Source organism: Poromitra crassiceps (genome assembly GCF_964638095.1).
Source record: "Poromitra crassiceps genome assembly, chromosome: 11".
Lineage (NCBI taxonomy): Eukaryota > Metazoa > Chordata > Actinopteri > Beryciformes > Melamphaidae > Poromitra > Poromitra crassiceps.
Window position 1 is genome coordinate 21,859,385 of NC_139643.1, and position 9,923 is coordinate 21,869,307.

The 9,923-nt window shown below is 42.2% G+C and overlaps 1 protein-coding gene across 2 annotated transcripts in view; it reads right to left on the bottom strand.

Moving 5' to 3' along the window:
- The window catches only part of ctps1a (CTP synthase 1a), a 32,620-nt gene extending 23,459 nt beyond the window's left edge, over positions 1–9,161 (bottom strand). Inside the window, exons 1-3 of one of the 2 annotated variants that reach the window (XM_083646264.1) lie at positions 9,024–9,161; positions 6,402–6,452; positions 243–424 (exon numbers count right to left, since the gene is read on the bottom strand). In XM_083646264.1, the coding sequence (XP_083502390.1) occupies positions 243–411 (169 nt within the window). In that variant the 5' untranslated portion in view covers positions 412–424; positions 6,402–6,452; positions 9,024–9,161. The remainder of the gene's footprint in view (positions 1–242; positions 425–6,401; positions 6,453–9,023) is intronic. The other variant, XM_083646265.1, reaches the window with a different exon arrangement.
- Positions 9,162–9,923: the final 762 nt, after the last annotated feature.

Here is a 9,923-nt window from a genome sequence, read left to right on the forward strand (position 1 = left end):
GATTGATACACTCACTGAAATCATGTCTCCAAGGCTGCACGTTTGCATCTGGGAGATGGTTGCCAACTTTGGTTGATGATGGACAGTGTTTACCATGTTTTTCAAAGGACTGTAATCACGGTTTTAACAAAAATGAAAATTTGAAACGGTATGGTTATCGTAAGGAATTTTATCACGGTTATCATTAAAACCGGTTATCGTTACATCCCTAGTGACGATATAGAGACAATCCCTTGACGTACCGTGCTCATAGGGTGAAAACGTGCCAGCGTCTATATTGATGTACGGGTCAATCTTGATGGCGGTCACATGCAAGCCGCACGACTTCAGGATGGTCCCCACGCTGCTGGCGATGATGCCTTTGCCGATGCCTGAGATGACTCCTCCAGTAACCAGGATGTACTTCATCATACTGCTGTGGTATCTAGAGACAGAGGGGTTATGGTTAGTAGCACTTACACCCCGTTTACACCTGGTTTTTAAATGTGACCTGTATCCAGATAAGTTATCTGCATGAGGGAAACACATATTAATGCAATGGTGTAAATGCGTCATGATCAGAATGTGATCAGATCTGCCTGGTCACATCTGGAGGGAGTCAGGCTCACATTGTGTTCAGATCTCTTTCACCCCATTGTACACCTGGATTTTAAATGTGCCTGTATTGAGATAACTTATCTGGATACAGGTCGCATTTAAAACCAGGTGTAAATGGCATCTTATAGGACTGATGTGATGATGAGCCCTCCTCAATGTTCTTACGGTCAGTCAAAGCAAGTGTCTGACAGAACTGCAGAGAAATACTGATGATCATTTCAGCAGCTTACTTAACTCTTATCATCTAAAATAGTAATTTAGGCAACCATCAGAAAGAAACTATTTAGATTGGGCTTTGTTGTAGAAAATTGAAGTTCCATTGGCATTTCCTAATCAATAAGCTGTCATAAGCTATAATTGCATACACATAATTAATGCTATGAGTTATGTCATAAGGACAGACTCATATAGACAGACATGGCTCCATCTTATACAAATAGTTATTAGTCATAAATGCATATGGACAGGTAGACACACCAAGGAGCAGATTTGATTTCTCCTCTACTCTACTGGCCTTCAGAAACTCAGCATGACAATGACCATGAGACAGGAACGCTTGCTGATAACAGTCTCCCAGTTAGACTGCGGCGACGCACATTCCAAACTATTCATACATTCCTCTCCCCCCCCCTCTTTTCCTCCTCTCTCTCTATAAGTAATCCATGTCAACTGTCAGTCATCACTGAATATTTGGACTCTGTACATGATCAGATGGTACATTGAGATTCAGTCACTCCTATAATGCAGTTTATAGGATAATGTATGGCTTTAAATATAGCTGTTTGAATCATTATAATGCGGATGAGGAGTGGTGAAATTCCATTCTATAACAACTGGCGTCACGAACAGGATATCTACGACAGAGTGGGTAAGTCTGAATTGATTTCATAATTCATTACCGAGCTGTCGTCTGATATTAAAGCAGCTACGAGCAAGATTTTCGATTGTTATTAAACAGTCTAAATTTAATATCGATGCATCACATCTTACCTCTAATAGTAGACGTGACCAACGCAGAGTAGTCTCGCTTGAACCCCGAGTGAATCATCCAGTGTTGTCTTGACGATTAGACTGTCTGCGGCCGGGGCAGATCAGGAAGTGAAATGAAACGGTTTGCGGCAGCCACTTTGGCCATAACCACAAATAACAAAATTACTTCCAAACAAACTGTTAGAATATAACGAGAGATGTTCACGAGAGTAGCAAGCCCCTGCATGGCGTTCTCCGTGTTTATGGTCTGTTGCTAGGCAGAGCGAAACGGTTGAAGGCAGGCAGCTGCCCTAAACCGTTTCGTTTCACTTCCGGGTTTATTGCCCGCTGGTAGACAGACACAGACTCTATAATCATCAAGAGAGCAATCTCCGATTCACACGGCTTTGGTCTCAGCTACTATTATAGATAAGATGTGATGCATCAATATTATAATTATACTGTTTAATAACAATCGAAAATCTTGCTCGTAGCTGCTTTAAAAGAATCTGAAATGTTTGCATATTGTGGGTGTGTCAAAATGACATTTTATATAACTGTAAATACGTATGATTTATATAATAACCTAAGTTAGTATCTTGTGGGTTTCTTGAGACAAGGGGGGACGCCCCATTATAAATAATAAGGATTACCTCAGGACCATTAAAAACTCTCTTGACAGTCAGGCGTCAGAGGGCACACTATCTCATGCCTTTTGGTTCTGCCCTTCATTAACGGGATTCTGGGCCAAAATATTTGACTGGTACTCCAAGGTTTACAAAATGACCCTACAGCCGGAGGCAGAAATCGCCATCTTCGGCTGCTCTGAGTCCTCTCTGAACTTCCCTACGGCTGTGCAACAATCTCTGACACTGGGGACAACTGTCGCCAAAAGGCTTATTCTGAAGGAGTGGAAGTCCTCCTCTTCGCCTTCTTTTCAGGTGTGGCTGATGGACATGATCTCTGTTCTACAGATGGAAAGACTCCGGTTTCTGAGAACCAACGCGCTTAAAAGGTTCTCAGATATCTGGGACCCGTTTTTGACCTACTTTGACGAGGTTAAGAATGATAATTGATAAGTGACTGAGGTTGGGGATGATGGATGGCTCGCCCAGTTGGTATCCCATGGACGCCTTAGGCGGGATCCCGGGTACACAATATCTTTTATAAACACATAAGAACCTTATGCGGCTGATAGCACGTTATATTGTTGAATTTTAATGATGTATGTATGTTGTTTTTTTCTTTTCCTGTGTCTGAGCCTGTTTGTCTTGTTCGTATATTGTTCTATAAAAATTGAAAATAAAGTATAAAAAAAAAAAAAAAAAAAAAAAACTCTTGACAGACTGTATTTTGCAGTGACCAAGATGGTCCAGTGTTAGCTGCACGGCAAGAGAGCCTGAGAAGCGTTATCACATATTGCCTCAAAGCCAGAAGGCTGAATCTGCAGCGACTAGGATAGTCCAGTGGGAAACTGCGGCGAGATGAGCTCTTTTTAAGACTGTATTTTGCAGTGACCAGGTTTGTCCAGTGGTAGCTGCACGTGAGAGAGCCTAGGCAATATGTTTGATACAAAGTCTTTGAAGAACCCCACAACCATACTAATAAAAACCAAAATAAATATGTTTTTTGAAATTCCCACAATATGTAACAAGCAACCAAAAAGAAGTAAACAGCTATTTCATATTGGACTATAAATTAAAGCGATTTTTTTAAGAAGCCAATTTTAAAAGGAGGAAATTTGAATAGGGAAGTTTGCAATTAGTGATATTTTAGCCATACCCAAGATACAGAATCAATAATCCCTTGAACAAATTGATCTGTCACCAAGTTTGTAATTCCAGGAATACCCCAAACACTTACAAGTCAAGCAGGATAACAACCTTCCTCTGTCACCAGAAACCCCACATCGACTAAACTCTGTCACCAGAAACCCCACATCGACTAAAAGGTAAGGTGTTGAAAATTACTTTACACACACACACGGACAACGGATCAAAAAGCAAGCCGGATCACATGTAAGATAAACAAAACAGTAGCTCTCTCTCTGTAAGATAAACAAAACAGTAGCTCTCTCTCTGTAAGATAAACAAAACAGTAGCTCTCTCTCTGTAAGATAAACAAAACAGTAGCTCTCTCTCTGTAAGATAAACAAAACAGTAGCTCTCTCTCTCTGTAAGATAAACAAAACAGTAGCTCTCTCTCTCTCTCACCCTCAATACAGGATCTTAACACCCTTAGTGCATAGATAATGCAAGACTGAATATTTGGACTCTGTACATTAGGGGTGTCAAAAATAATCGATTATAAGATGCATCGCGATGCGGACATGCACGATTCTGCATCGATTCACAAGTGTCAAAAATCGATTATTAAATTATAATTTTTTTAATAATCAAATAAAATATAATGAAAGTACATGCAGTTGTTTATTTTAATTATGGATCATAATACAATGCAATTCCAAATGCACTTATTTTAAAAGTAGCCACACAGTGAGAAAAAAGAAAGTGAGAAAAAAATAATCATGTATTGCGGAAAAAAGTGATGCATCGATTTAAGATGCATTGAGATGCATTGATAATCATAGTCGAATCAAATCGTGAGGCCAGTGAAGATTCACAGCCCTACTGTACATGATCAGATGGTACATTGAGATTCAGTCACTCCTATAGACCAAATCAGCGGGGATGTTTACATTTACTTCCGGGTACCCCTGAGGTCCACACATTATAATGGCGGTGAACGGCACAAACTGACGTGTTGAAGACAAAAACAGACAAAGAAGAAAAAAATGATTCGTTCGTGTTGTGTTGTTGTTTAATATCATTCATAACAACACTTTCACTAATGTTAGTGGAGACCAGACTAGCTCATTTACCTGTTGGACCAGACCAGACCAGAGTAGACTTGAAGCTAAATTAAATTAACGTGGCGTCAGTAGCTCTGTCTGTAACGAGTCTGCAAAAAAACAGCGAGTTTGACAGTTGTAAACAAACGTCATTAGCTAGCTAACACTACATAAAACAAACACAGAACAAAGGCTAGATACGTCGGACAAGCATGTTTACCAACCGTTTGAACATTTAAATTGAAAGTAGTTGGCCGAAAACAACGAGAGGGTTTGACAGCATTTATTTGACAACACGCACATTTAACCTGCCGCCTTCCCCAAATGGTACGCGGAAGTAATGTTGTTTACATGGTGACGTCACGGTGATTTGGTCTATAATGCAGTTTATAGGAGAATGTATGGCTTTAAATATACTTTTATAAGACACTTCCTGGACTCTTGGTTTCCATTCATTTGGTTTATAGAAGCTGTTTGAATCATTATAATGCAGATGAGGAGTGGTGACATTCCATTATATAACAGGCTTTAACGTTAGTTCAATCAGGACAGGAGATTTTTATTTTTCATTCAGCAGCAAAGTGATATATTTGTCAATGGCTGGTTGTCTGCCAAATAACGCTAGTATAACGAGCATGTTGGTAGTTGAGTTGTACTGCTGCTGACAGTAGCTGATAGTCACTCCCCGTCTTTACGACAGCTACTGTCACCAGTACAGTAGTTTTGATTGATTTATTCATCAAACCTTTTACTGACAAACTAACTGTAAATGTAAAGGTGCATTGCATTACTCAGCCAGAAATTATTCCCACCTCAACTCCGTTTCTCCTGGGCCAAAAAATGCACCAGATGACAGCCGTTTCATCCATCTTATTTTTCCTCAATCTGCATTGAAAATGTGCGGAAATTCACGAGCTTCTTGCTAACAGTGGTAGCCTATAAGCCAGTGGTTTTCAAAGGGGGGGTCCCCAACAAAAAGGGGGGATAATCTATTTTCACTATAATTCCATCCATAAGTAACACAATCTAAGATAGTGTAGAAGTGAGTGACTAAGCTAATAATAACCATAACAGCACAAATAATTGACAGAAATCTCTAAATAAATATACAATATTTACTCTAATGGGAAAAGGAACAATTATTGATGGTTAAAACGGAATAATGACATCACAACAGTCTAATCCTAATGCTGAATTAAAATGAGATATTCCTCTAAATCTGCCTTCAAACTGCAAAAGAAAAAAAAAAAAAAAAAAAATCGAGCTCAGGAGCCGCCACAGACCTGCAGTCGTTTGCCTTGCACTGTCCTGCCCAGGTAGTCTCCCCTCCTCTCCTTGTTGATGACTGACTCATAGACCTGCAGTAGTTTACCTTGCACTGTCCTGCCCAGGTAGTCTCCCCTTACCTTGCACTGTCCTGCCCAGGTAGTCTCCCCTTACCTTGCACTGTCCTGCCCAGGTAGTCTCCCCTTACCTTGCACTGTCCTGCCCAGGTAGTCTCCCCTTACCTTGCACTGTCCTGCCCAGGTAGTCTCCCCTTACCTTGCACTGTCCTGCCCAGGTAGTCTCCCCTTACCTTGCACTGTCCTGCCCAGGTAGTCTCCCCTTACCTTGCACTGTCCTGCCCAGGTAGTCTCCCCTTACCTTGCACTGTCCTGCCCAGGTAGTCTCCCCTTACCTTGCACTGTCCTGCCCAGGTAGTCTCCCCTTACCTTGCACTGTCCTGCCCAGGTAGTCTCCCCTTACCTTGCACTGTCCTGCCCAGGTAGTCTCCCCTTACCTTGCACTGTCCTGCCCAGGTAGTCTCCCCTTACCTTGCACTGTCCTGCCCAGGTAGTCTCCCCTTACCTTGCACTGTCCTGCCCAGGTAGTCTCCCCTTACCTTGCACTGTCCTGCCCAGGTAGTCTCCCCTTACCTTGCACTGTCCTGCCCAGGTAGTCTCCCCTTACCTTGCACTGTCCTGCCCAGGTAGTCTCCCCTTACCTTGCACTGTCTTGCCCAGGTAGTCTCCCCTCCTCTCCTTGATGACTCCTCCTTGTTCCGCAACAAAGTGATGTATTTGTCAACGGCTGGTTGTCTGCCAAATAATGCTAGTACAGTACACGTTGTTCTCTTGAGAGGGAGAGAACAGCACGTACGGGATACGATGGAGACAAAGTCACACGAACCCTAGCCCTCAGGCTCTTTCTATGCTCGTCTCAAGACTTCACTGTAGTAAGAGCGGTCACACCGACCATTCATTTTTCATTCAAACGGGGTTCAGACGCATGCACACTGGCATCACTTCGTCTTCTACATACATTCTGCAATGCATTTAAAAAGAAGAACAACCGCTCACTTTTTGGCGCAACTAGGCTTCAGATATAATTAGTTTGCCCCATCCGACCCTACCTGTGACTTCAAAGTGCAGAAATGAGGTGAGTTTAATGCCCAACACAGATTGTCTAATGAAAAATGAATGGTCGGTGTGAGGGCTCTTACTACAGTGTAGCCCCAGAAATGACCCTACTACTGTACTCCGTATATTATATATACTATTGCAGTAGTTAGGGTCACATACAGTAGAGACAGTCCGCATGTCTGGGAACGCCCATACAGGCTCTAGGAATGCCCACAATAGACGCTGGGTTAGCTGGCTCAGCCTGGCTGGGGGCGGGGTCAGGGTGGGGTAAATTCCCCCATTCTATCCATTCAGCAAAGTTAGAATTGAGCTGATAGCCCAGCCCAGGCAGACACGATCGGGGATTTAACCACCTCAGTAAATGCACATCTGAGCAGACGCCTTGTGTTTTGCTCTAGAACCCCCAAACATGTAGTTTAGAGCCGCAGCACCGTCTTTTGGTGAGTCAGCCCATGAGATATATTGGCGGTTTTACCCCACTCGCGCGCCAGCCGTTTAACATTTTGTGGGCGTTCCCAGACATGCGGACTGTCTCTATAGCGTTCTCATAGGCAATAAGGGGGGAAGGCTGTTCAAAACGCTCTCCTACCCGTCTCCGACGTCCGATTGCAGATCCGAAGATATGATAGTCCTCCTACGGAAGCCAGTAATTTAGCCGGTGCTGTTAAAATGATACCGTTGTGTGAAACAACCATTTGAAAGCAGTCTTTCCACAGCCTGTGCTGAATTTACAGCACGGTGTGACCACTTGCACAGGCATTAGCATGATAATGACTATCTAAAATGATACAAACCACCTTTGGAAAAAAATTATCTGACGTATACTGTCATTATTTCGGTTGTGATTTTCCCATCCACTAACATGGGGAGGCGGGCCTTGTGACCTAATACTGGATTCAACCGCCAGAGCGGCGATCTAACATGCAGCGGCTTCACTGAACTGGACCAATGCTCAGTCCATCTTATAATAATATTATATATTATGTCCATGGTTTGATCTCACTATCATGGTGCACGTGGCGAGCAAACAAATGCAGTCACATGGGGAAAATCCAGTGCACCTGGGAAGCAAAACATGTCATGAAATACTCAAACTCCCAAGGTTCCTGTCGGCACTAGGAAGCTTCTCCTCAATACGGCACAGGCTGTGGAAAGACTGATTTTAAATGGTTGTTTCACGCAGCAGTATCATTTTAACAGCACCGGCTAAATTACTGGCTTCCGTATCATATCTTCGGATCTGCAATCGGACGTCGGAGACGGGTAGGAGAACGTTTTGAACAGCCTTCCCCCCTTATTCCCTATGAGAACGCTATGTGACCCTAACTACTGTACGAGAATGTATATAATATGGGGTACACTTGTGTAGCGTTAGTAGGGTCACTCCTGGGGCTAACTACAGTGAAGTCTTGAGACGAACATAGAAAGAGCCTGAGTAACCAACCCTCATTCAAAATATATGAACCTTGCTGCAAAGCCACATAACTTGTACTAACATCTGTGTAACGTTAGCAACGTTAGCTAGTTGGAAAGTGTGTTCTATTGTTTACAAAACACACCGGTTTATGGAGGCATGGTGGCGCATTTAGAGCGCTCGTTTAACAAGACAACATAAGCCGACAGGCGGGAAATTCTTCATTCCTAACCTAATTCAGTGAAGAGGCTACAAAGTAAGCGAGAACAAAGTAATGGCGCCGGGCCACGGTTACCCTTCAGCTTAGCTACCCGTTTGTAATATTAATGTCACTATACGAAAAGCGCAAAATTAACGCATGTGATATTGTTTGCCGTGTTCAAAGCGGACAAAACTACCATGCCATCTTTAACGCTAGCTTTATCAACACCTGCAGCAAGCTAGCAACAGAAGCCCAGAGAGTAATACCGGAAGTTTGAATTAGCATTCAAAATAACAGCGATACTTTTACGTATTGGGTGTGCCTGCCGCTAACAACAATTGTTGTATCTAAATAGTCGCGGTCATTTCTGGAATGTTATTGTAACAAAACCGTTGTTGGAAAAATAAAACAGGAATTAGACTACAAGTCGATGAAAAGTATTTCAATACGGGGTTTATTTTGGAGATAAATAATCGGAAGTAATGCTGCTTTATTCAGGGTAACTTGACATTATGCAATTTGGGCTAGGTTAGGTAGCTAGCTAGCAGTCTCTCTGTTTACAGCTTACAGCATCAAATTTCAACTCACCAAAATATCTCTTTCCAAAACTGCTTCTCACAGCAGATTGTCAATGGCGAAAACGGTTGACAAGATATTTTACGAGCGATTAAACGTAGGTTCAAATACTCTGCTACTCCTGTGTTCTCCTAACATCCATCCAGGCATCACATTCCTCTTAACGGTACACGTGTGTGGACTACTCACTGCACAACATAGCAAAACATTGCGCTACATTCAGGTACTCCTCGTAAATCTCACATGCTGCATTCTGTGGCACAGAGCTACTTGATAACAGTCGAATGAAGAAGAGAATCATGCATGTAAGTGAACATATTAGCCAGAGCAGAGGTTGCTGTATACATTCAGCATGCCTTTATACAGCATAATTAATTGTCCCAATTTCCCCCCGGGGGTCATTAAAGTCTTTCTGATTATGAATAAACCCCAGGGTAAATATTTGCAGATGCTGTTCCTTCAACACCAAACATACTTACAGTGTAAAATGATGCACACAAATGCGTGACTGTCTGACAACCAAAGGTTGATTATGTTAAATGTGAACACAGTAAATTACAGCATATGTGCAGGGAGCTACGGTACAGCATGTATTATTATTATAGGTATGCATGCAGAGTATGCCCCCAAATTGTTGTATTTCCGACAGCATTTGAAGGCAGCATCACAAGAGGTGCGTTCACTTTTTATTACAGCAGGTGGCGCTCTTGCTTTACATTGACTTTTACTTGGAGGTTACTGAGGAAACTGGAAAAAAGAAGAAATAAATATAGCATTTCTTTCCTGCATAAAGGCTTTGAGACACATAAAGTATAACACGATTGTATTAGATGACTTTTGGATTGTATCTTTCAAATTATATTGCAAAGTCACAGAGGGGAAAAAATAACATTGATTGGTTTATTTCATTAA